This window comes from Lichenostomus cassidix, chromosome 9, assembly GCF_008360975.1.
Source record: "Lichenostomus cassidix isolate B80296 chromosome 9, HeHo_3.0, whole genome shotgun sequence".
In the NCBI taxonomy this organism is placed as follows: Eukaryota; Metazoa; Chordata; class Aves; order Passeriformes; family Meliphagidae; genus Lichenostomus; species Lichenostomus cassidix.
Window position 1 is genome coordinate 17063041 of NC_139490.1, and position 25746 is coordinate 17088786.

Sequence of the window (25746 nt, forward strand, 5' to 3'; positions counted from 1 at the left end):
TTTGCATTTATAATTTATACATGATAGTCAGGAATTGTTGTGACACTTTGCTTTATTTCTAGCCTGTGCATAATGGATAAGAGCACTCTGTATCAAAGAACATTGATACAGACTGCAAACCCCACTGTACTGCTAGTCAAGAGAGGACAAGTCTGCATGCTTGGTGCTTGTTTAAATAATGCAATAATTGTGGTATTGGTGTGTGAGTGGATTTGACTTATTAGTTGTGGCCTGATGGGGTCAAAATGTAGATCTCAGCTCCTGTAATGGCACTGTAGGGTCTGTCATGGGTGAGATTCCTGCCAGTGGTGAGGTTGGGGCTGTGCCAGCCTTGGGAGTCCCCACTGTCTGTATGAGCCTCACCCTTGCCTTGTGAAGCCATCAGACCTGGTGGCACCTGGCTCCTGTGGCCTCCTGTGAGGCTGTGGCATGGAGGAGGCTGCTGGGTGTGTGCTTCAATGCTGGCAGCTGTCTGAGCAGTCAGTCCCTCAGCCTGGAGCAAGCCCTTGGGAAGGACTTTTCCATCCCATCCCCAGCCCTGAGCTTGTGCCATGTGTCAGGCTGCTGCTCAGCTCGCTGTCCCTGCAGCCTTGCTCTGAAGTGCTCTGCATCTGGGAAACACTCCGTTGTATGAGTGGAGGTGGCATACAAATGAGTATTTCTAAATATACTGTGACGCAGTTTTACTTCCAGTGCTCTTCTGAGGCTGTGCTGTGATTTCTAGGAGAGGAATTCAAGTGGAGCAGAATATTTTATGTTGCCAGCTAATAGTGTAATCTACCCTAATGTACAGAGTTGGCTGTGAACTTATGAAGAAGAGTGAAATTAATAATGTGAAATATGGAAAATACAGAGAAAATAAGCTAATTTTTTTTGAAAAATGCGTTAGAAAATATAACACGTCTGAAACAGAACAACATCAGGTGTTAGAGGAGCACTGCAGCTGTGGTGTTTGATATTTAATGAAATTAATGTCAGAGTTAATCCAGAGTTTTGAGGGTCTTGACTAGTGTTAAAGCAGGATTGCAAACCAGGCTAGCTCAAAAAACCCCACCCAAATTTCAGTAGTACCGTTCATTTGATGCAGCACAGTTGAGCAGTTTTCTAGCAGGCTGCTCAACATATGGCTTTATATTCTGAAAAAAACAAAACAATTTAACCATGCTGGTGTTGGCACTGAAACTTCCAAGTCTCTCCTGTCCCTCTTCCGCAGCTAAGACCTTTCTTTCTGTTGCATGTTTTTGGTTACTGTGCTTCTTCTCTCCACTTCAAAAATGCAAGATGCTTTTCCAGAGTTTGTCAGTACTGAGTTTCCAGCTGGATGTTAAAGGTCAAAGTTCTTCACGTTCTGGTGAGTAATAAAGATTCTGATCTGGGACTGGGGTGATGAACACTCTTGCTGAGCAAGATAGGGGTAGGGTAGCAGTGGAAGAGTAAAAAAATAAATCCCAGGAAGTGTTGGTAAGGGAAAGTCTTGTGACAGGTTGCATGCAGAATTAGGCTTGAGTGGATGCAATATTAATGAGAAAACCTTATTGAAGAAGTGGGGCTAAAAATGTGGTCTGTGGTTTTTCCAGGTTGTTTGTATTCCTACAACCTTCTTAGTTATGGGAGATACCAGCACAATTCCTGGTGTGAATGCACTCATAAGTCACTTTTACACTGTTATGAGTATAGCTAATCCTCTTTCATGGGGGGATAATTCTGCTTCAAGAAAACAACCTTGTATTTGTTAAGTAAATCATTTCTGTGTAAAGAGAAGCCTGAGTCTATAAATAGTAAGTCAGAGTTTATAAAGAGGACACATGTGAACTTCTTGTTTCTGTATACTTGCATTGTGGCTGTAATTATATTACATTATATGTTGAAGTGTCTCATTTCAATTTTATATTCTTGTTATTTTAAAGAGAAGATAGAAAACTTCAGTGGCAGGATTAAGAAGTTGAGTAAGTTTTCCTAGTGCAGTTTCATAAATCTCAAATAATCAAAACTAGCCAATCAGGCTAACAAAATCCCCAAGGATTGAAATTTTAAACAAATATTAGAGACCTTTGGGCAATTAAGAAAGTTAAACACCCACACATTTTAACACAGTACTGAATTAATTAGGCAAATGTAAATCAACGATAATTTAAGTATAGAGTTTTTTATTCCCTAGGCACTAAAATGCAAACTGCCGAGCGTGCTTTGTCTCAGTAAAAAATAAGCAAAATTAACTTGCTGATTTCTTTTCTTTATAACCCTGGGAAGAACTGTATTAAAAAAAATTGTTTCTTTGGTCTGTGTCTAAGGATGAAATTTTAAATCCCAAAATGTTTTTTGTGGAAGGTAAGGGGAGCGAGAGGGCTGGAGCAGAGGCTGAGCTGGACCCCAGCATTTTGCAAAGGGTTAAGGGCCGTATGAACACAATGGGATGTGGATGCTCTTTTAACACATTCAGCCATATTAACTTATTTTCTGTTGTGGGGATGTTTGCGTTGTTTTTTATTTGTTTACTCTTGTTTGTTTGAACTAATCACCACTTAAGTAAAAGCCTCTCTGCCTGCCCTGCCTCCTCTTCACCCAGCATTTAGCCATGGTGACCAGTCAGGCATAAAAACGTGCTTATCTGCAAATGAATGGCAGCTCTTTGCTTCATTAAAGCCTCTTTCTCTTTTGGCACTCGCATTGTGACCCTTTGATATTAATTCAAAGGGCAATTAAAGAATGCGGCCCATCTTTGAAGTAAAGCATTCAGGGCAAGGAATGGGATGAACCTGGGACTCTGATGGACTGTGCACATTCAACAGGCCTTTTCAAGGCAGTTTGAAGTGACTCAAAGAAAATGGGCAGGAGAAGGTCAAAGAGAAAAAAGGGGCTAAAGAAACAGTCTGTATTTGTTCGAAGTATTAGCCAAGCAAACTGCAAATAGCAACAAAATGAAACAGTTAATAGAGCAGCCAGACAGAGGCATGTCAATCACTTAACTTGAACAGCATTGGGCTAACCAAGGCTTCAGTCCACTGTGTTATCTAATTATCTTGGGAAAGCCAGTAGCTGGAAGTAATAGTATTGTATTTCTTTCTGCTTACTGCTCAGAAAAGGTGATAAATACTCACAGCTTCATAATTATTCAACATGTATACATAAAGAGTGGTGGGTTGGTGGATTGTAGGCAAGCTGCTAGTAGAAAACCAACAAAAAACCCTTCTCGATTAACCTGAGATGCAGAATGTGAGCATTAGCATGTTTAAAAATCATGTAAGGGTTTGCATATGGAGCGAGCTAAGACACGCATGGTTTCCTCTGGAACAAACCTTAAAGGCAAACACATTTATGAACCTTGGAGCGTCGTTTTCGATCTTTCCTCCAAATATAGTTTTAAACCACATATAATGTTAAGGGTCAGACTTTAAACCACAATAAACAATGAGATTAAGAGCCAAGACTGCAACTCTCCTTACTTAGCATATGCTGTTGTACCTAAGAGATGTAGCACACATGGTATGAGATTCCTGCCTTGTTTTGCCCTAACAGGGTAAATTAAGGACAGTTTCACATTTGCCTCGCAATTTTTTTTTTGTATTGTTGGTTAAATTATCCCTATGGGACTTGATTTTCCACTGGCCTGAATTTGCACATGAAAAACAAATACACGATTTTATTTGCCCAAATGGATGTGCCCATAAACAGGCATACTTTAAAATCCTGGCATAAGAAAAGTTTCCTGAACTTATCTTCATAGTCTCATTAAATTGTCAAATTATTGAAACAAGGAAATAATAATGAGTTTGCAATGTGAGAAAAGTGCTCTGGCCCCGATCCAGATGATGCACAGTATTGTATAAGACACGTGAGCAGAAGTGTGTGGCAAGAACCATCTTGAAATACGTGAAGTTTTATGTTACTGAACTACGTGCATCTTGGAGGTGCTTTTTTGGTTTTGATATATTTTCTTTCTTGGTCTCTTTCTAATGTGAATGGATTTTAATTGGAAAGAGTGGCAAAAGCTGCACAGGTTTGCATGTGTTTGTGGGTGCTGCTGCGGCCACCTTTGTGTAAATGTAACTTCAGTCTCCAACATGATCCTCTTTGGTGGGATCCCATTTGTGTTAACAAGCCCTAAGCTGTGTAGCAAGATTGGGTGGTGCACTTGGTTTAACATGGTAAAGAATTTGTAGCAAAAAATGCTCTACACACATGAAATGGACAATATACAATATGACTTAACGCATATTAAAATATACTCCATCAACAGCTGGTAATGGTTTACTGTGAAGGAGAAGGAAGAAATAATTTTTTGTTGCTGTTGTTGAGAAAACAAAAGCATTGGCACAGTCAAAAAAATCACTTTTGTTGAGATCTTGCATGCTAAATTTTAACCAGAGGGACTTTTTTTTTCCTGGCTACATTGCACCCTCCTTTGAACTTCAGTCTAACAAATAATCTAAAAGGCTATTCAGTGTGGTTGTGCTTGTATGAAGGGTTCTGCCATCACACAAGAAGAAATATCATATTTTCTTTTATAGTGGCCACTGTATTTTCTTTTTAGGAGCAGAAAAGAAGAGGAATTCTTGTATATGTTAGGCATAGCATTGTTTCAGTGTTACATAGTAATAGAAAAAAAGGCAGTGTGTGAACACTTCACTGTCTAAGAATTCCAGCTGGAATAACTGTACAGAACCAATGACCTTTGTTTTGCATGGGTCCGTCCCGATGTCCGTGGGGTTTTTTCTGTGGTCTGTTGGAGTCAAAGTCATAAATTAAATTTGTTTGGTTTTAAAAGGTTCTATTCTTACAGGAGGGGTAAGGCTCTATAAGGATCCCTCTGAGTATATCAAGACTGACAAAATATAATTTCATCAGCTGAAAATAGATAGGATTTCTACAATGAAAATAGAGCCTTAGCTGGTGTAAGCCGCCATGCCTGTATCTCCAGCTAGATTTGGAACAGGATCCCTGGCAGGGGCAGTCCTGTTTGGTGCAGTTGGGTAGCTGTATTGTTTGCATTTTCTCTCTCCTTTGATTTTAAGCTGTTTCAAATGCTATCTAAATTTCTTTCTTCCACTGTAAACAGAAAATGCGCTGTTCTCACTCCCTGGGATAGCTGCATTGGCCCGGAGAAATGAAGGTCAGTGAATGTCCCAGAGCAGAGGTTCCCTCTCCTGCTGGAGAGCATACGAGTTTAATAGGCTCTGCCAAGGTAAAATTGGGACTGTAGGACTCCAAAAGGAAGCAACAGCCTTCACGTTGCGACCAGAGCAAAGGAAGGATGGCTGGATGGAGTCAGCTGAGCTGGGAAAAGAAAACAGAAAGCACTGAAGTCCCATGATGTGATCTTTTGTCTGAATGTACAGCCAACCACTTGGGGTTTGAATGCCCTGTTCTGTGGAAACTCGGAGAGTTGGGATATCTGCCCAAATCTCATTTGCAGGAGTTTTGGGGAGCTTTGCTTCCTCCTCAGATTTTAGTTTCAAACCAAGTGAGCCCTGGCTTCAACATGCACTGGTGGGACAGATGCTACAGCCAGGGCATTGCTTGGAACAGGTCTTGTTTCTTTGTCGCAGTTATCTCTGCTCATGGTTTTGCCCTACAGAAATCTGTCCAATTGCCTGATTCAAGGGAACCATCAAGTCCTAAACCCTGAAAAGACTATTCCAAACCCCACATTGTTTGGGGTGTGTTGTGTTCTGGAAGTAGGAAAGTGCATTTTAGGTCTTCTCAGACATGCATGGGGATTTGGTAAAATCTCCAACTCTTGATTATTACTGCTTGCCTAGTAGGATCTCCTAGATGCTGTGTGTGGGACTGAGTACCCTCTGTCCATGAGGTAAGTGGGCTTTGAGGCTGGACACCACCCTGGGCCACTCTGGATTGTCAGCCAGGGGACGTAAGATGTGGGGTGAGTGCTTGAGACACACCCCTCAGGAGGTAGTGGGATGCTTGCAAGCACAAAATTTCTTATCTGGTATTCCGCCACCTAACTCAACTGAAGTCTAATTTACGTGTACAGTAAGAGAGGGAACCTGAGTGTGTTTGCCATGAAACTGGCGCCTCTTTATCCTTGTTGGTGTGCCTGTGTCCGTAGTCTTTGACTTCTTCAGTGAGTGTTGATTTGTTTTAAGTGGATTTGGTTTTTTTAAATACAAAAGTTAATTTTAAACTGCTTTTTTCCTTGGAGCTTTTGGGAAGTATTTTTGCCTAGCAAGAAAACAGAGCCAGCTCTAAGAATATAATGCCTTAATTGCTGAGGCTGTACTGCATTTTCTGAACAAAAATAATAGGTAGTTGCTTTGCTTTGCTAAAACCCCTCATTTGCTGTGTCCCAGTGCTTCTCCTTGAGATGGGGGGCCTTTTATTTGCTGGTGTTCCTTCCCAGACACTGATTGCTGTGGTGCTGCGTGTGCAACGTACACTCGATACATCATCTAAGCACTGCAAAACGTTCCTTCCCTTTGTGCAATCTGATGTAAAACAGGCAGAAGTGCAGCAGTTACTGCCATGATGTAATATGATTCCAGGAATTAGAAATTTCCAGCTTGGAATGTACCAGGAAGCAGAAGCACGCCTGTGCCAGCGGGGATGGGCTGTCAGTGGGCTCCTCACCCGCTCCTTTTAGTGCATTGTGTGTGTATGGCTGGAAGAACAGAGGGTACAAAGGGAGGAATAGCTGTAAATATAAATGTGTCTGTTCTTTTTAGAGGGGACTCAAACTTTTTCCAAGAAGTCAGTCTAAAAATGTCAAGTGTTAGCTAGAAAGTGGTTCTGAGTGCCTCAGCTGAAAGGCTGGATCCTGCTGACATGGGAATCAGTAGAAGTTTTGCTTTTGGCTTTTTTGGCTGCAGGACTGCATCTGGAAAATGCCGTCAAGTGATCTGAAAAAAGTTGTGAAGCCGCAAAATACACAGACAAACCTGAAAAGTGATGTATGAAGGGAGGATTTTTAGAATATATTTTTTTTCATGGGAAAGTTTTTTTGTAATGTCAAAGTGCTTGAGTGTTACTGGGAGTTTTACAAAGCTTGGAAACAAAAGATTAAACTCTAAAGGAGTATCTTTTTTTTTTTTTTTTTATAATCTGGGAACCACCTAAATGAAGTAAACATCCATTATACTAAAATTCAAATAACAATAACTCAAAAAGAGGGGAGAAATGCATAATAAAACATCTCTAAAATTAATTATTACTAGAAAATAAGTTTTTTCCACTTGCAAACAATTGACAGGGTTTAGGAATCAAGTCTGGGGTCAAAGGGTCTTGATGGCCAAGTCAAAGGGCACCCAGAGATGTATATTAATGCATGTCAGCTTCTAGATCCTAGAGTCAAGCAGTAGTTCATAAAAGAAACAAGGCATCTTAAGAAGAAGTGTTATTAGCAAACATCAGGTCAAAGTTTATCTTTGGGTCAGTGTGTATGGGAGGGTCATCCATTCATGCTCCTAACACTGGCGTTATCCTTAAAGCTGCCTTGGCGCAAGGTGCAAAGGGAAAATAGAAATATGAAGTTTTAAGTGCGAAAACTTGGCAATTTATCAGAACACTTTGCAAGATTAAGACTTAAATTGAGCATCCTTAATGGAGCAAAGGAAAATAGGAATTTTATTTAAATTACTCTTGGTAATGTTTTTTGTTTAATTCCTTTTTAAATCCAAAGCTAAAACATACTTTTGTATGGACATGCAGGGTTCTCAGCAATGTCTTTGCACTCTTGCCTGAGTCAGAGTTGATGCTATAGGGGACAGACATGTCTTTCTTTTGAAAGGACCAGTATAGCCAATGTCAAACCCTTTGATGTGGAGGTATTGTAAATCTTTCCACGTGATTCTTCCTGGAAGCCACGGATTTCCTAAGAAGCGTGTTGACCAGTTCATCCCATTTACAACGCTACTTCTGCAGCTCTGCTTTCTCCTCTTCCCACCGCCTTGGGTGTGGGAACCCTGGCGCCCAGGGCAGCCGTGGCCGGGGGCGCTCCGCCACTCAGACCTGGAGGAATGCTCCTGCTGTGCCGGAGCACACAAAGGCTGCCTACTTGCTTTGACAAGCCCATGCTGCAGAAAATCCTTGCAATCTTTTGTGCTTCGTGGTGTTGACTTATTTTAGTTCCACGCTAAGATGCTCCCCATTGAAACAAGCTAAAAAAAAAGAAAAAAAAATGGAATACGGTTCTTTTAAATACTGTTATTCTGATGCCTTTAGGAGGCACTTTGCCTGACTTTCTAAAGAGATGTGTTTGAACGGTGCAACTTTGGTTATGCTTTGGAGGGGAAGAGAAGGGCATAGTTTGTAGGAATAATAAATATGACTGTTCACTAAAGCCCATTATGTTTGCATTGAATGGCGATTAAAATATAATGTGCAATGATAACTGGGTATTTCTGGGAACCAATGTGACAAGAGGTGATAGAGAAGAGATTATCTGTTGGATTTTTACTTGTATAGTGTGAATATTGGAGACCTGAATTGTGCATTTAGTGCATACGTTGTGCACTGGCAAGTCCTGAGCTCCAGAGACATCAGCATAATGGAAAGTCTTGGTATGTTCAGGAAAACAGTCACGTGTTAGCTGCCCTTCAACACAGTTATAGCAGCAGAGTTCCAGCCTCTTAATTAAGTCTTTGGGTAAATATTTCTGAATTTTGGGTTGGTAAAATATATGAGGAAAGTCTTAAGAAAAAGCCTTGAGCTTTAAGAGTCAAGTTTCAACATATTTTAGCCAAAAAGCCTTTCCTGTCAGACCCTGGCAGTTGGACAAAACTGACTTTTTTTGGGAGCACATCATATTTACTAGGAGAAGTTTCCTGACTCCAGATGGAATTCCTGGTTGGGAGTAGGGGAGAAAGTGCCTGCCCTGTGTGCTATGCACAGGGCATATCCCTGCCTTATAGAAGGAATGTGTTTCCCTGGCCCTGAGGTAAAAGCTGTAACCAGACCTCTCTAGGTCCTCTGAGTTCCTCCACTTCATCTGTTGGGTATTTCGAGTGTGGGAGAATCAAACTTAAATGCTTGGGGCTTATTTGGAGATGTGTGTTGGGTTTTTGTTTGGTTGGTTTTTGATTAACTTTTTTCAAGCACTCATTGGACCTTTTGAAGAGTGGAAATAGAGAAGGAGCTACTGGTCTCACAGACTGTCCGGTTGGTCTCCACTCTAAAGCATCCTGAGTGAGTGCCATGACCGCATGCCTCTCCCTCTAGAAGACAAATGACTCCTTCTCTTTTTCTATTTTTCACAAAAGATTTTAACCAGAATTTGGGGTTTTTTTCTGCTAGCACAGAATTGGGAAGGCAGGGGAGAAAGCTTTGAAGGAGAAATGTGAAATGACGAGAAGGGCAAATATTCACTTTCTCACCAAGTTGCAACCATGGTCTGAAAGCATGAAATGTCATCAATTGGAAACATACCCAAATGGCAAAGCAGCTGAACCTTTGCTGGTATAATCTCTCATGGCTCCGTTGAAGTTAATTTGAAAGTCTGCCTGTTCCTAAATAGGTGCAAAGGCCTTTCAGTGAATTGTGTGTTACCATAGGAAATCATATTAAAGGGAATGGCATTTTGGGAGTCTGTAAGTCATCACTTAGCTGCATTGAGCTTGATATAAGTGCTCAGGAGATTTGTGACGTTGACTTTAACTTTGTGAAAATATCTGTACTGCTAAGCTAAGAGTTCAAACTCTGTAAAATACTCTGTGCTAGGGCCTGGTCCTGACAGAGTTCTGCTAAAAAATGTGAGCTGTGTCATGGGAACAGACTCTTGAACCATGCTTTACATATGGTGCAGAATTCAGAATGCCAAAAGTTTGCTCAGTTTGTTGGTGAGCTCGAAGACTAAGGAGAACTGTGGGAATCTTGGTTCCTTCTGTGGCTCAGCAAGATCAAATTTACTTCTAATTCTTTCTCCCTAATTCTGGCTGCAAAAATTAACCAAATAAGAACTTGAATTTATCAGACAGAATTAGGAGTTTATAATGTTCCTAATGAAGCTTATGGCAACATCAGTTTACTACAAGATGGTGCCCACTAAAATAGTAAACAATTACTTTAAAAGAGAAAAACAACTGAATGCCAATTAAGACAAGCATCAGAATGAAAATATTCCATTTTTCCACTGTGGAGAGAATGATTTGTGGCCAAGGGATTACTTTTGAAATTGTTTTGAATTCTGCTCTTTAATTTATTAAATGAACCCTTCTTAGGAACTTGATTGCTAATTCACTTTAATTTAGAAAAGCCCCACTGTCTTTGGAAGTAGGCAGAGCCCTCAGGGGTCTATAAAACTGTCAATAGGGCTGTTAATTTGGCTTTTCTTTTTTTCTTATGGCTTAAAGCTTAATTGTGAGAGCTGGGAAGATGCCACAGTTTTGGTTTGCAGGGACTCAGTGTCTTATGGGTTTCAGATCCCATCAGAAGTCATAGGAACCCTCCTGCTGCTGCTGACATGCCAAGCTGGAAAAGCTGCAAAAATCTGGGGAGGATCAGGGGTTTGCTGAAAGTGAGTCCCACCTGGTTTTCATGCTGGAATTGGAGATGGGCAAGAACCAAGTCACTCACTGGAATTGTCCCTCAGCTTTGGGAGGGTCTGGATCCTGATCAGGATCTGAACTTTTTGTGCCGTAGGCTTGTCTCTAATTGAATCCATGCAAAACCAGACATTTCACATGACTTTGATGCAAAACCATAAATAGGCCCATTTTTAATTCAAAACTAAGTCCAGGTTTGCTTAGAAAGATCACAAACCTCCTACTGAACCTTGATGGTCCCAGATTATAATGAAAATTGAAGTCTCCAATGCAACAACATTCCTGGAGGGAAAGATGCTTGATTTTTGTCTTTCTAGTAAAACGGGTTACTGTTCTGAGGCAGGCAATGATGTCCTGCTTGCTACAAGTTGAACAGAAGATAGTCTAGACTCTTCTTTACACAGACCTTGGTTGTAATTAAGTTTCTTGGGTTAGATTCCGATAAAAAAAATATTAGTGGCGCTTCTAGTGATTTTGTGTCTTATGTAGAATAATATAGGAATAATTCCAAGTGATAGAGGGTTAAAAATGCAAAACAAAGCATGGAAGCTTGGATGAAATTTTGTTTGGATTGAAACATTTTTTGCAAACCCTTCCTGAGCCGTCAGATTGGGGGGGGGGGGGTAAAAAAAAAGGTGGATGTTTAAATTTTGTAAAACAACTTTTGTGTTTGAAGGAGACTTTCAAAAAGTACAAGGATTTTGGCAATACAAATTCTGGTACCTGAGCAGAACAGCGTGACTGTTATTTAATTTTAATGACAGATGCAGGCTCTTCTTTGATGATCCCAATCTGAGCATTCACTGTGAAGTTATCCACTGTACATATTGGTTAATCCATTTATATGTGATCATATATGTTAGAATTAAGTGAATATTCATCAAAACATGGCCTGGGTCAAAGTTTGTTTGTAAAATGTTGTTTGGTAACTGCCCTTAGACTGTAATTTGGAAAGTCTGACTGGAGTGTCTGAATAGGTAATTGTCACTGAAAACATCAGAAATGTTTCCAGACCATCTGTCACTCAGCCACTTGTTGTTATTGGTATTGCTATGGTAAACAGGAGCCCTGGTCATAGACTGCCACTGTGCTGGGAGCTGTACCAATACAGATCTTGGGATTTCTCTGTGAAAAGGACCTAATGATGTAAACACATGAAGGTGCACAGACATGCTTAGACTTTTAAGTAGAGATGGAGGCTCTCGATCTCTGTGATGAGCAGTGGTCTCAGCTCATTGGTACCCAAACAGCAGCAGATGTTGGCAAGCTGTCACAGCAGCGAAGCCCCTCTAGAATTCCTGTCTAATCGGATGTCTGTTGAGACAACGAATGTTCTAAGCTTCTGCTGTGATCCCAAAGGCACCACATTTATGTGCTACCAGGGACAGAGGAACACAGATTTCTTGGCCAACAGTAGATCAAGGCAAGAAGTCCACTTCCTTCACTGGGCAGCCCTTTTGCATTTGTTTCTGTGGTTTGTGATCCCCTTAGGCAGTGTTAAACCTGGGACCCTGGATCTCTCTGCCCTGCTTCTCTAACAATAAAAAGGAAGCCATTTAGAGAAGCTGCTGAGAGCTGGTTTCTCCGTTGAGCAGGGTTTTCCTTTGCGGACACAGGAGGCTGGCTGGCAGTGTGCAGCTTTTATTCTTTTCTGTCTCTCTGCTATTGTGCAGAGTTCACTCTGGCAGGCTCCCCCTGGACGCATCTGGGGCATCTGTCAGGCCCCTCCATCGGGCTCTGTCCGGCTGGGTTGCAGGCCAAGTTTTGACTTCCTAATCTGTATTAACCACTTTGATGTGGCTCTCAGCAGGGTTTGACCTAAAGCAGACACAGAATCGCATCTCACAATCCATAGGGTATGAATTGAAGAAAAAAATTAGCATTTTAAAAATTTGCTGTCAAATAAAAAGAAAGAGCATGATTTTTGCTGAAATCCAGTTGTGTTTGAATGCCTGTCTTTTCTAAGCTTCCTAGAAAAGCCCACTAAAATATGAGCTACTTGTTTGCATAGGCAGGGAAGGCAGGCTATGTGTTAGTGATTGCTGTTCTTCCAGTACACATCATGGAGTTATTTCTCTTTCAAACTGGATTTACAAGATGAGATATGGCTTGCATGCAGCCATACTCAAGCTCCCATTTTAGGAGTTATGCATTCATGTGGTGGCAGGAAAACGCCAGGCACTCTGGAGATTCTGCTTTCAAGAAGCCCTCTTGTTTTTGAATGCGTTACAATATTATGATGTTTTCAGGAGAAATTAGAAACAAAGGAGAACTACTTTTATTCCCACCTAAGAAAGCTCTCTTGTTGCATGTTTTGTGATGGAGCTATTAGGACTCTTATTTGTGTTGTTCCTGAGCACCCAGCACTGCATGTATGAGTTTCTGCAGGCTGTGGTGCTCTTAGTTATGAACAAGTGGAAGAAAAACAGGACACTGCTGAGTGGTGCTGTAGCATTGGAAGGCAAGATGAAGCAGGAGCCAAGGTTTTTATAGCTGGCATAAAGCTTCTCCCAGATCTTCTCCTGCTTCCCCCCGAAATGTTGAGGACCTCTGGGGAAATAGAGAGAACCTTTAAATAGATGCTATCAATTAACCCTACAGCCTAACAATTTAAGATAGCTGATTTTACAGAGATGAAAGACTCTAAGAAACTAAGTAGCTAAGAAACTAGGCATTTTAACTTTTCTGAATTCGTCTGTTTGCATTTTGGCAATTTTTTCCCCCTAATTTTAAACATTGCAAATCTGATTTGCGACCACTTTCACTGTTATCTTTGAGAATTTGCCCTATTTCTGGAGGGTAAAACCATCAGTTTTAATAAAACCATTGATTTTCAGTGTGTGGGAGATCATCTAAAAATGAGCTCCTCTTCATGCTCCAAAAAACCCCACAGGCAGTTTCATTGGGCTCCCCATTTGGGTAAAAGGAGCTAAATAAAAAAACCTCGTGTCTTCTGAGTGTGGGCTTTCCTGATGCCTGAGGGTGAATAAGGGCTACATCTGAGTCTAGAGGTTGCATCCAAAGACCACTGACAAAATGTGATTTGCACTTAATATTGGGAATGTAGAACTAGATTCTTCAGAGTCTCTTTAGGAATAGCAAGGAGTAAATGAGTTATAGCATGTGTGGCTTTGTACCTTATATATCACCTAAATACTCTCTGTTTAGACAATCACACCACTTTAAGTCATTGAAATTCTGTGTGCTTATGTTGTAGGGACAGTGGGGGGGGCAATAAATGAATGAAAAAATGTTTTGTAATGTTAGTGTCCAAGCAAAGCCTACAGGACTCATCAACAGGCGTCCTGCCACTTCTGCTGTGTGTGTATGGTGATCTGCCAGCATGTTTATCTCACAAAATTTGGTGCAGAGTTACTTTTTCAGTTTTTGGGGCTGATAATAATTCAGAGAGGCAGTTATAAATTGGTTAATACATGTAGAGGCTTCAAAGCTGGTGATATTAAGTATGTGTCTACTTAGGCAAATAATTTTTGACATCTCTACCATTAGGCATTCACCAGCAACCATTGTTCCTGTAGATTTTCAAGAACATTTATCAGCATCTGTCAACAAGTAGTAAATGAGAGCAAATGTATGGGAATTACATATGTCTGTGGTGTGGAGACTGGATCCAGAGTGACTCCCAGCTGACACATTTTCCATGCTATAAAGGTGCTGTGGGGCTGGCTGCAGCCCAGCACAGCCCATCACTCCCTTTCATCTACTGCTTGAGTTCAGCTGGTGCTGGGCTTTTGTCTGTTTTTTTTATTGGACTGAAAAACTGGGAGGTTTTTTTTGGAAATTAAGCTCCCCATGTTTCTTTGGAACAGACAGCAAGCTCTATACCTTGCTTTATTAGCAAACCAGGGTCCATCTCCTTAGAGCACTGTGTGTGCTTTATTTTCTTATGTTTGTTTAGTGCCTGTGTTAGGCAGTGCTATGGTCAGGTGACATCTGTGATCTCCAACAGCTTTTGTGAGGTTGATAGGAGACATTCCCTGGGAAGTGTAATTAAAGGATGATGCCAGGAGCTCGTGGGCGTGCAAACCTCACAGGGTGAGGAACAAGGAGCATCTGCAGGTGACCAGCTCTTGGATGGACTTAAGGTAATTACTGTAACAGCATCACAGGCACTCTAATGAATGAAACAGCATTGTGTGCTTCAGGGAGCCTTGGGCAGAGAGTCCTGCACCCCCCATGCTGGCACCCAAGGCAGGGGCTGGAATGAGAAACCCCACAGGAAGTCACACAAAGAGGTACTGAGCACCCTGCTGCTATCCTGTTGTAGGGTCCTTTTATCCCAAACACTGGAACAACCATAAAGGCAGGGGCTGTCTTTGACCAGTGGGACCGGAGGGCTACTGAACCAGTAGGACCAGGTTTCATGACAGAAGATGATGGATTTTGAGGTCAGCACCCCAATTCTTATGTAGTTGTGATGGAAGTGACCTAGAGTTACTAACAGCTTTGGCTGGAAAAGAAGCATTTGGCAGGAGTAGGTGGTGTCTTGGAAAATCAATCATAGGAAAAATGTGTGTTGAATAATATAATCTATTTTTATTGACTGAAGTCTGAAAAGTGGAGGAAAAAAAGTCAGTACTTTTAGTTTTCTCTCACAAAAGTCTCCTGCAAAGTTAAGTGATTTCTAGAGGAAATGGAGTGGAGTGTATTCAAGGACAAAATCCAGTATTCTGTTTAAGAAAAAAAAAAGTCTGGAAATATTTTGGCCATTCCAAGTCTTGAAAGTGATAAATAGAGGTGGTCATATAACTCAGTGTACCTCTGCAGTGGATAAAAATGGCTTGAGGGGTGGTCTGGCTGCAGCTGTGGGTTTAAGAAGAGATGGTAAACTTGATTTCCCACTGAGACTTTGAGAATTGTAATCATGACATGGAGGTGAAGCTATCTACAACAGCTTGCTCTGCCAGTGTTTGTCTGGAATCAAGAATGTTAATAATTCAGGTGCTAGAACTAGTTGAGGGGAATAGGAAGTTTATGAAAACATTCTCAAGTTTTTTTTCTACTTTAGCCATCTGTACAGTTTCTGTTTTCTTCAAAAATGTTTTAGCAGTACTACAAGTGGAACCAGTGAAGCAATGCAGAGATGTTGTTGAAAAATGCTTGTAAGCTTTTTCAGTCTTTGTGCACCCAGTAGTTTGATCAACTCATGTAACTTTAGGAGTTCTGTTTGCATGGTGTTGCTGCAAAGGATTGAGGCAAATATAATTTATAGATTTTTTTTTCTTCTGAAAAATCCACACCACCTTATACAATTGAGAGATTGCTGACAACTCAATTATATTCAGTGCTTTAACTCACTAATACAATCTCATTATTTATCCAGAGACTCCTTCATTTGCTTTATTTAATTTCTCAGCTGACAAATTCCATCTCCCAGGATACACAATGTTTTCAGTCTTAATTGGTTACCAATCACCTCTTCCATCAGCTGATATCAGCTTGAAGACATGACACCAATCCTTTCTTAATAGGTTCTGGGATTTCTGCAAGGGAGACCTCACTTTCCTACTAAGTCTCCCTGTCTTATATGAAAATATCAGCTAAAATATCAGATTCCTAAAATTTCCTAGGAGAAAACCTCATTTAGATTTGCATACTTAGTTTCCTTCACCTTTTTCTAAATTTATGAGACAAAATTCTTCTTTAATCCCCTGGAAGCTTTTCCTTGAAATGTCTCAGTGTGTGTAAGTGAAAAGACAAGATGTTGCAATGCTTAAACACAGCACTCTTAGCAGGGATGCTCCCAGTGGGAAGGGCTGGAAAGGGCCCCCGGATGTGGGCACTCGTGAGTTCCCGGTGACAAACAACGGGCTGTGCTTTTGCCTGCTGTTGCCGCTTTTTGCAGAGCAGCTCAGAGTGGCCGGGCTGTTCTCAGAGCCGGCCCGGGGTGACCCCAGCCCGGTGCCATTAGGAACTGCAGAGTAGTCTTTTGAGGCCAGTGAATGGAAACTCTACACAGTCAGCAAGGCAGCCTTGGCTTCGTGGGGAAAACTGTAGCAATTTAATTTTTATTCGGTCATTAGACCTGAGCTAACCCTTATGTTGATACCAACTCCTGAAACCACAGAGAAACCTCACACAGGCTACATAACTTTTAAGAAATCACTTTTTCTTTTTTCTTTTTTCTTTTTTCTTTTTTTTTCTTTTTCTTTTTTTTTTTTTTTTATCGGGCAGCTGTTCAGGTAAATCTGGTTGAGGAGATGGGTCCCCCTTTCTGCCCTCCTTTGGGCATGGTCTCTCGACTACGTGTGTGTGTGTGTGTGTACTCCCTGGACCATAGGAACCAAGTGATAGCTGTAATACCTTTGTATTTCATTTTCAAAGTAAAATAATAATGATAGTAGTAATAATAGCAATAATGATGATGGTAATAATTATAGTCTCCCAGGGCAAGTTTACAGCAGTGAAAGTTGGGATCAGACCCACATACAAAGCTGTTAAGTACTTTAACATTACTTGTATCAACAAAGCAAATCTCTTTTTGGCAAAGGAGGTGGGGGAATAAGAAGAGATTTTTGTAGTTGTATTTGCAGTTTCCTTTTCCCTTCCTTTCACTCTAGAAATTCTTTATCCTTTCATGCACAGTTGAGAATTAGCCATTTATTCTTAGTGCTGGCGATGCAGTCTTTGATATTTAAAATGGAATGTGTTCCTTTTTGATGCTCTGTGGTTTTGAATGAAGTACATGCTAGCAGATTAATGGTGCAGAACAGTTAGACTCTGGGCATTTTTTTTCCTTTCCATATTATTTCATCATTCCAAAAAAATTAAATATATTTTTAAAAAAGAGAAGCCTGTGAATTGTCTATTGTTTGTGCGGTGAAATTGTTTTCACAGTGTTGTCATTCTCTTCTAAGTTGAAATCATTGAATAGCTATGAGCTGTCACATTTTTTCTCACTTATAACTGCATCAAGCTGTGCTGACAAAATGTCCCTGCATAACTGTTAATATGCATTGTCATTTTAAGCATGAAACAGTTTAGCTAATGATTTATCTCTTATAATGCAGCACTTGGGGCAGCTGTATGATTTGTCTCTTTAGCAAGTCAAGTAATTTCTTTAACAAAATGTTAAGCACAGATGGGCCATAGGCTGTCAGTTAACCATTATTGTGCATGCATCTGCTTGCCTTCAATGCACTGTTTTATGTATTCAGCCACTTACTTAGGCACAGTTCTCTGAAAAGCGGAACCTACTCTGATTGGCAAATAAAATGTTCATTTGTCTCTTCTTCCTATTGTTTTGTTTTGGTAACACATGTCAGCAGCTCAATTACCCAGTTCATTAACAGCTCCCAGTGGACATGATGGCCAACCCATGATAAGGAGGGCGATTGTGGCACATATGGTCAATAATAGCCTGTCTCTTGGTAATTGTAAATAAAAGTCACTGTTGGCCATTTCCTTTTACTGCAGCTACTGTTTTCCTTTTCACTTTGCCGTACAAAGCACATTTCTCTATGTGAATCAGCCCAAACAAAATAAAAATACCATCCATTTCTCTCCAGAAGATCACTTTTATCAGTGCTGTGGTGGTGATTTCCTTTCTGTGCTGACTCTCAAGCTTAGAGCTCACAGGATATGGGCTTACTCTTTTCCAACTCCAGCAGTGGATTAATTGCTCTTATTAATCAGTTTACTTAAATAGCAACATATTTTCTCAGTGTTTCTCTCATTCTCTCACTGCAGATTTTTAAAAAATGCCTGTGGAGTTAAAAAAAAGCCATTTACAATTTTTTTTGTAAGTATGCCCTTTACAAATAGCAGTGGTTTTCAAAGGAGTAATTGAAGTGTGACTTAATCCTTGTTAGATGAGCGATATTCCTGTCTGGAACAGAGGCTTTCTTTTTGGTTTCATTTCTCATTCTTTGATATATCATAGTCAAAATGCCAGTAGAACTGGTTAGAAGCAATTCTAATACTTATGAGTATTTCATATTGTATTAGGCACTCTGCTGCTTTCTAGCAAGAGTGAGAATTTCTTTATATATTTGCTGATTCTAAATTTTCACTTTTAAGAGGAAAAGAAGCATGTAGCAGCATTAGCCTGTTTTATCATAACCCATCTGAGAAATCTTTGGTGGCTGCTTGTTTCACTTTTTGTTTCTTGAAATTTGCTTTTGCTTTTCCTCTCAAAGAAGAGGAGTCCAGTTTATAACAAGTTTTGGGCTGTTTACTAGAGTGAAACTTGGGGTGTCCAAATCTGTCTTCTGTCCTCTTACCCCACAGATGTTGAAGCACAGCAAACGAACTTTGGATAGGATAAAACTGCAGCTCTGAGTCTCAGTAACCTTGCCCAAAAGTACTTTGGTGGGAGCACCAGAACCTAAAATTTAGGGGTGCTCTTCTGATCCTTGAAGCATGCTTTAGCTTATATATAAATACAGCATTCAGTTGTGGTGTCTAGCGAGCTCACAGGTGGCTGAGGGGTGACTCCGGACCCCTGAGCTTGTCCCCCGCTGCCTGCCATATTCATAACTAATCTGTAGTCTCCTCCCCGGGTTGCAGGCACTCAGGGAGTTGTTGAGTGTCAGAGTTTATTTGTCCTGGTTTGATTAGCACAGACCTGGCAGGGCGTATTTTCTTTTTAACGGCTCCTTGCTGTGACAGTGAGGTTTTGGGAGGAGGAGGAGGAGAGGGGGGAGCCTGGCATCATGTTTCCCCAGGCAAACACAGAAAAATGAAGGGCTGATGTGCTGGGAGGGAGAGAGGTGGTTGGCTCCAGAGTCTTCATTATATTTTGTATGGATACAAGATCCTGACCCTAAACAGGACTGCTGAGAGGGAAGGAGAGAGGGGGGCTGTTAGCACAAAATAAGGATGCCCCTTTATCTTCATGTGGACTTTATTTTGAGGAAGAAAAGGATGCTTGGCATGTTTCTATCCTGTCGACTGTTGAAAGCTGGCTGCTGAAAGCCTACCCCAACACAAACAAGGATCCAGGCAGGAATGCCCTGCTGGTCACCTACTGCTGCTCCTGGCCGTGGCAGGGATCCAGCACCAGAGGTGCATTTGGGGAGCACCTGGGGTGCCTCAGACACCCCATCCTGGGGCAGTTCTGCTGCTTTTCCTCCCTTTCCTCCTTAATTCCCCCGCAGTGTGATGGAGGGCTGCGTTTGAGCCCCTTACCTCTGGCGGGGAGAGGCAGTGTTGGAGAGACACCTCCAGGTGCGGAGTTTGGGGAGGGGGAGCCTGGATTAACCCCTGCTGTGCATCCCCTTCACCCGGGCTGCCCTCCCCAGCCCCCCGGCCCGCCGCCCCCGCCTCCACGGCAGCCGCCTTTGTGCTCCCCGCATCCTGCCAGGCAGGTGTCAGAGCCCTGAATGCGGGCAAAGGCCCCGCTGATGGATACCACAGATGGAGCGTGGAAATCGGCCCAATAGGCCTCAGCCACAGGCCATTTCATAGGACCCAACAAAAGCCTCCAAATAAGTCAACAAAAATCCCAAAGATCACAAAGAGAAAGTGTCATTTGTCATTTGCTGTGGGTTTGTGTGGGGGTGGCGGCCCCGCTGCACTCCCCTCGCCTGCACCCGAGCAAACACGAGGAGGTCACTCGCCTCGCCTCGGCCTGGATGGCTGCGGGGATCTGACGGGCGCCGGCAGCCACCACTGTCCCGGTGAGCCCCAGGGTGCAGGATGGACACCCTGGTGAGCCCCAGAGCTTGGGCTGCCCTGAGAGTTCCACAGTTTATAGAATAAACACCCCCAGTGAGCCCCCGAGCTGCCAGAATTGACACCCTGGTGAGCCTCAGAGCTTGGGCTGCCCTGAGAGTCCCACAGTCCACAGAATAAACACCCTGGTGCACCCCAGGGCCGGCAGAATGAGCATCCCAGTAAACCCCAGAGCCCACAGAATAAACACCCTGGTGAACCCCAGAGCCTGCAGGAAGAACACCCTGGGAAGTGCCACAACCAGCTGAATGAACACCCCAATGACCCCTAGAGCTCGGGCTACACTGTGAGTCCTAGAGCTGGTAGAATGAACACCCCTGTGAGCCCCAGAGCTGGGGTGGTACAAGGCAGAGAGCCTGTGAAATGAATCTTGCTTAAATAAAGAACTGAGAAGATGGATGTGTGGAGAGTAGCTAGCTAATAAACCCCTACCAGAACCCTCCCTGGCCTTTGCTCTTTTAAAGTCTTTTCATTGGCTGTATTTTAGTGAGATCCATGGCCAGACAGAGTTCATTCTGTCTGTTTTATTAGGAGGAAGAGGCTGTGTAATATGTTATTAGAAAATGTCACAGTGCATGAAGAGCTGCCAGAGAAGTTTTGCTTCCCCAGGTCTCAGGATGATAACCTCTCCATGATAACCTCTCTGCCTGCCTCTGTCAGGTGCACTGTGCTGCAGCCCTAATGCATGGGCTTTAAATGGTTGTCATGTTATTGTTATTTAATTATTCAAATGAAATGTCTTGCTGAGAGGAAGAACAGCCCACAGAATGACCTCTTGTGTGTCATTTTGTTGTTCGGTTTTTGCCCCAATGTGTCTATTTGCAGTGTGTGGAAAAGGGACGGATGAAGAGCTCCAGGTGACCGGGTGGGACACTGGGCAGTGGGGTTTTGCATTTTGTGGTGATAATTGGCCTGCAGCATTTCCTTAGGCCACCAGATAGGTCATGAGTGGTTAAGGGACAAATAATTTCTCTTTAATTCTGTGATTCCTTTTTAAATTAAACTTCATGACTCGGCTACTTGTAGTGCTGTTGGCTGCCTCTCCCATTTTGAGCTGTACAGTAAGAGGGGTTCTGGTGATCCCAAGGAGTTCAGTCAGGGAATCTCCCAGGGCACTGAGTCTCCTTCTATTGTTTATAACTTGACGGGGTTTGAAAATTAGGATCATTAAGACACATGTAAAGGTTAGTGATATGCATGTTTTGTGTCTGTGGAGGTGATGGATGTCAGATATGACAGGTATGGTCAGATAGAATCTGACCAGCTTTGCCTGTGCTGAATAATATTTTTGTATATAATGGAAGTCAATAGACCTGTTAGTGAGATACTGCTTAGAGAGAGGGCAATGCGCTGTGACTATTGAACATATATAAAATAAATATTGCTTTTTTAATGCTGAGGTGTATCCAGCTTTTGTGCTTAGCCAGTACTCTGGCTTCTCACCTATACAAAAGTCTAATAATGGTATTTTAATAGGAAAAAATAAGAAAAAAGCTTCCTTGGTATTAGTAATATTTAAGAATTCTTTGTAAGAAATAGAACCAAAATAGTTTGTAGTACAGATATGTAGCTATCCTTTGAGATAACATTTGTCTGACTTTAACATCACAGAGCAAATAAGAAAAAAGAAGCTAATGTTTCCAATAAAGCTGCACATAGCAGCAAGGCCTGGCAAAAGGTAGTACCAATGAAAGTAATTTCATTTGATATACACTTTCTCCCTACTTTAATTTTATTACTTTCTCCTTAAATTCTTGCACATGATTACACATATTGTTCCAGATTCTTAGATACTATAGGGTTTTTTAAATTGGTTTACCTTTGTGCCTTTCATATACTGCTTAATGAAATATAAAGTGTAAATGAAATTAAGTCAGGGTTTCAGTTCTGCACTCTCTTGCTAGAAGGGAATTCTTTTCTTGCTAGAAAGAGCTTAGGGAAACTTCCAAGATTTTGCTTAGTCTTTATGAAACATTTTAAAAAAGATAACGATATGTCTCCTGATACATCCCACTTGGTTGGTGAGGGAGTTCACTTCAGAAATTCAGCAATAAATATCCCTTTAAATTACACAGTTTAAGCTGGCTTTTTATAGGCATATATGTAGACGTTTGAAGAAGTTCTACACATACACATGGAGTCTGAAAGAATGTTGAAAGAATTCCTGACATCTTGGGATTTGACTTTTTTTAAAACTCATTGTACACAATCCAAGGCAGCTTTTGTCAGAGAAGTTATCTCCAAAAGGGTCATTTCTGAGCTCTGTTTCAGATCTCACCACACCAGGTATGGGCAGAGTACAGTGGTAGCCAAAGTTACCCTGGTAGTGTGTGTGTGTGCTCTCCTCCACCAGTCTAGCTTGGCAGCAAGAGCTGCTCTGCATAAGGTGGGTTATTTGTATCTAAGATTGACATCAGGGAACTATATTTCAAATGTCCTATTTTTCTTTTTGTTCTTAAATGACAGCATGGACCCATACTGGAGGGTTGTAACTTGGCAGTTGCTGAGGAAGGCAGGTGTCACTTGGGACCCCGGCTGAGAAGATTTGGGATTTGTCACTAATTCAGGCAATGTGTTATGTTAATTTAGGGATACTCTAGATTGCCTGTTTAATAAGGACTGAACCTGAACTGCTTAGGATAGGATTGTGCTGATTCTCCTTTGTTCTAGAGAACAATATTCTCAAGAATGAGAACCTCTTAGTTCAGTCTTGGGGCAAACCTTCATTGCAAGTAAGAGACTCTGGGAGTTGGATGTTTGTTCAGTATATTAATGCTGAGATCCACAGGAGTTTCTCCTTATATCTGTGTATGTTGTGTCCAAGATATTGATGCTGTCTGGAAAATGAGGACACCTTTCACAAAAGAGGCACTGGTCTAGCAGTAATTGTTCTTTTCTTTGGTATGCAGAAATTAATAAACTTTTCAGCTGAATTGTCTGAAAAAGTACAATGTGTTTCTCGTGCTCTAAGTAAACAGATTAGGTGTATTTATTAGCTCAAACAGCTTGAGTGAGATTGGAAATGTAAGACAGCTGGAAGTGAACGTGGTGGGGGGTTTTAGCTGGAGTTTGAGAAACAGTTTGCTTCCAAATAAATTACATTAAAAGGATTATATTAAATCAATGTCTATATCAATAATTTCTTTGGCATTGTTGAAGTAGTAGCAGCAAAGCTTGTATTTCCTTTGAACAAGCAGTTTCAACATCACTGGGGAGTGTCTGCCCTCTTTAGGTGGTTTCCCTTGAAGACTCAGGCAAGAAGGAATGCTGGTTGCCTGGACAGCAGCTGATGCAAGTGAAGACTGGCTTTGAAAGTCTACTTTTTTGGTTCATTACCGTTTGCTGGAGAAAGTGAATGTGGTCGTGTACTGGAAGAGGCTCTGCTGCCTTCACAGTTACAGCTCTGGGTTCAGCTGTAGCTGGAGTTCACTTGATTGCCAGGGGAAACAAGCAATGCTGCCAGGATCTGGCTGACCTCACTATCTGCATGTCTGTGAAGTTCAGAAAGAGTTTCCATATTGATTTCTGATAAACTGCTGATTGCAAGAGTTGGTAGCCCCTTCCTGGGTCATGGTCATGATAAATGTGGTTTGTTTCTTGCTGACTTTCCTTAAATTCTGACCCAGGGAGTGTGAGGGGCCTTTAGTCCAAGACAGCTTCCTTATAAGAGGATGTCATTGATTGATTGATTCAATAATTTGTTGTTCTTCCTCCTTAACTAAAGCTAATTTTTGCCAATCTTTTTTTCTTTTTTGAGCATCAGCACCTCAGTCTGATGAAGGCTCTGACATCGATTCTGAACCAGATTTGCCTTTAAAGAGAAAGCAGCGTCGCAGCAGGACAACCTTCACAGCCGAACAACTGGAAGAGCTGGAAAGAGCTTTTGAGAGGACACACTACCCTGACATTTACACCAGAGAGGAACTTGCACAAAGAGCCAAGCTCACAGAGGCTCGAGTCCAGGTATGTATTTACAAGCTGCCTAATGAAAGGAGTTTCCTTTTCTGTTAGCATGTGAATCCTTTTATATTCTTACATGATCCTACTCTGGAGTAGAAGGAAAATGTGAAACAACATTGTTTACAGCTGTAGGGTTTTGACATCTGTACGTGGATGTAGGTTTACAACTGTTTAAGAGAAGCGCTTTGAAAAAACTTTTGTGTCTTCCCCAGTAATTGTTCCATACCTACCATGAATAGCATACTGAATTTTTGGAAAAGAAGAAAGGCTGATATCCCCATTTGTTTGTGTTATGCATTTGACAGCTCTCTGCATGTAATCAGGTCAGCTGTTGTGCCAGTTTATGGTTACTTAACTGATTTCATCTGTTGTTGTCTGGGTCTTTCAGGCATTAAAAAAGTAGAGAAAAACATTTTTTTAAAGGACAGTGTGTCTACAGAACCATGCAAGTGAGCAAGGTGGCTGGTGCAGTATCTTCAGTTCACTTTTAGGTTAGATTTTGAAGTTGACTTGGTATAAATATTGTAATATCTCTTTTATCCCCACTACCAGTTTAATTCAAAGAAAATAAACCCTCAAATAACTTCTAACTCTTCATAGCTTTGTGTAGATCTGGATTGTCTAAAACAAGCTAGTTTACTGGAGCTGTAAGAGAGTTGGTTTACTTTTTTAAAACATGAACCTGGATTTTTAGCTGTTTAAACCCAGGAAAATAGCAGCCAAATTATTCTGGAATAAACTGCACCCCAGAGTTCAAGTTTAGATTAGGACTTATCCTGTTTCATGTCAAAGAAATTGCACCCTGTGAAAAGTTTAATACTGCAGGCAGAATCTTCTGCTGCTCTTTCACTATTTGGCATCTACAAGTCATTGGGAAAAGCGCACCCTGTTTAAATCAGTCTGTGTTGCAAGTGTTACTAAGCAAGTGTGTGGTTGGGTGATTAGCAAAATGTAGAAGCTTGTGATCTAACAGAGGAACAGAAATGAGTGGTGACTTGTGGTCTAACCAAGGATACAGGTGAATTTGGTTTCTTTGGTGAAACTATTATGTTTTGACCTTTGAAACTCAGCCTGAGGCATTCAGACTCTGCAAACTGAAATAAGCAATACAAAATATCCCTCTGACTTTTTAAGACAATCATGCCTGTTGCAGTCTGGCTGTATTACTCAGCATCTGTCTTGGAAGGTCCAGACTTTTTCAGTTATACCTGCTAAATGTATTTTGTAGAAGACTTCACACCACATTTCTTGTGTTTGTTATGACTGTGAGAGGAAAATCAGATGTGTTGATAAATTTGTCTGGAAGGCAAACTCAGTGGTGCATGACTCTTTTCTAAACATGTTTACTAAGTGAAATGCTTGCAAAACAGCTTCATATATAGACTTGGGCCAGGTAAGACCAAATCAAGCCCTGGGAATTGTTTGCACACAAACATAATAAAGATAACTTGCCTAAAAATGTTGTTAGCAAGACGAATGGGATCTTGGATATGATGTTTTGGTCTATGTTGTTTGGCTTCGGTGGAAAAATACGATAAAATGAAAAAGACCTTGTTCATGTTTTTCTAAATCAATGACCCACAGCTAGAAGAAAAGC

General features: G+C 41.4%; 1 protein-coding gene across 4 annotated transcripts in view; it reads left to right on the forward strand.

Annotated features, from left to right (window-relative positions):
* The window catches only part of PAX3 (paired box 3), a 75236-nt gene that overhangs the window by 26342 nt on the left and 23148 nt on the right, over positions 1–25746 (forward strand). For 2 of the 4 annotated variants that reach the window (XM_085069664.1, XM_085069666.1), the window contains exon 5: positions 23947–24152. In XM_085069664.1, the coding sequence (XP_084925790.1) occupies positions 23947–24152 (206 nt within the window). The remainder of the gene's footprint in view (positions 1–23946; positions 24153–25746) is intronic. The other 2 variants (XM_085069667.1, XM_085069668.1) reach the window with 1 other exon arrangement.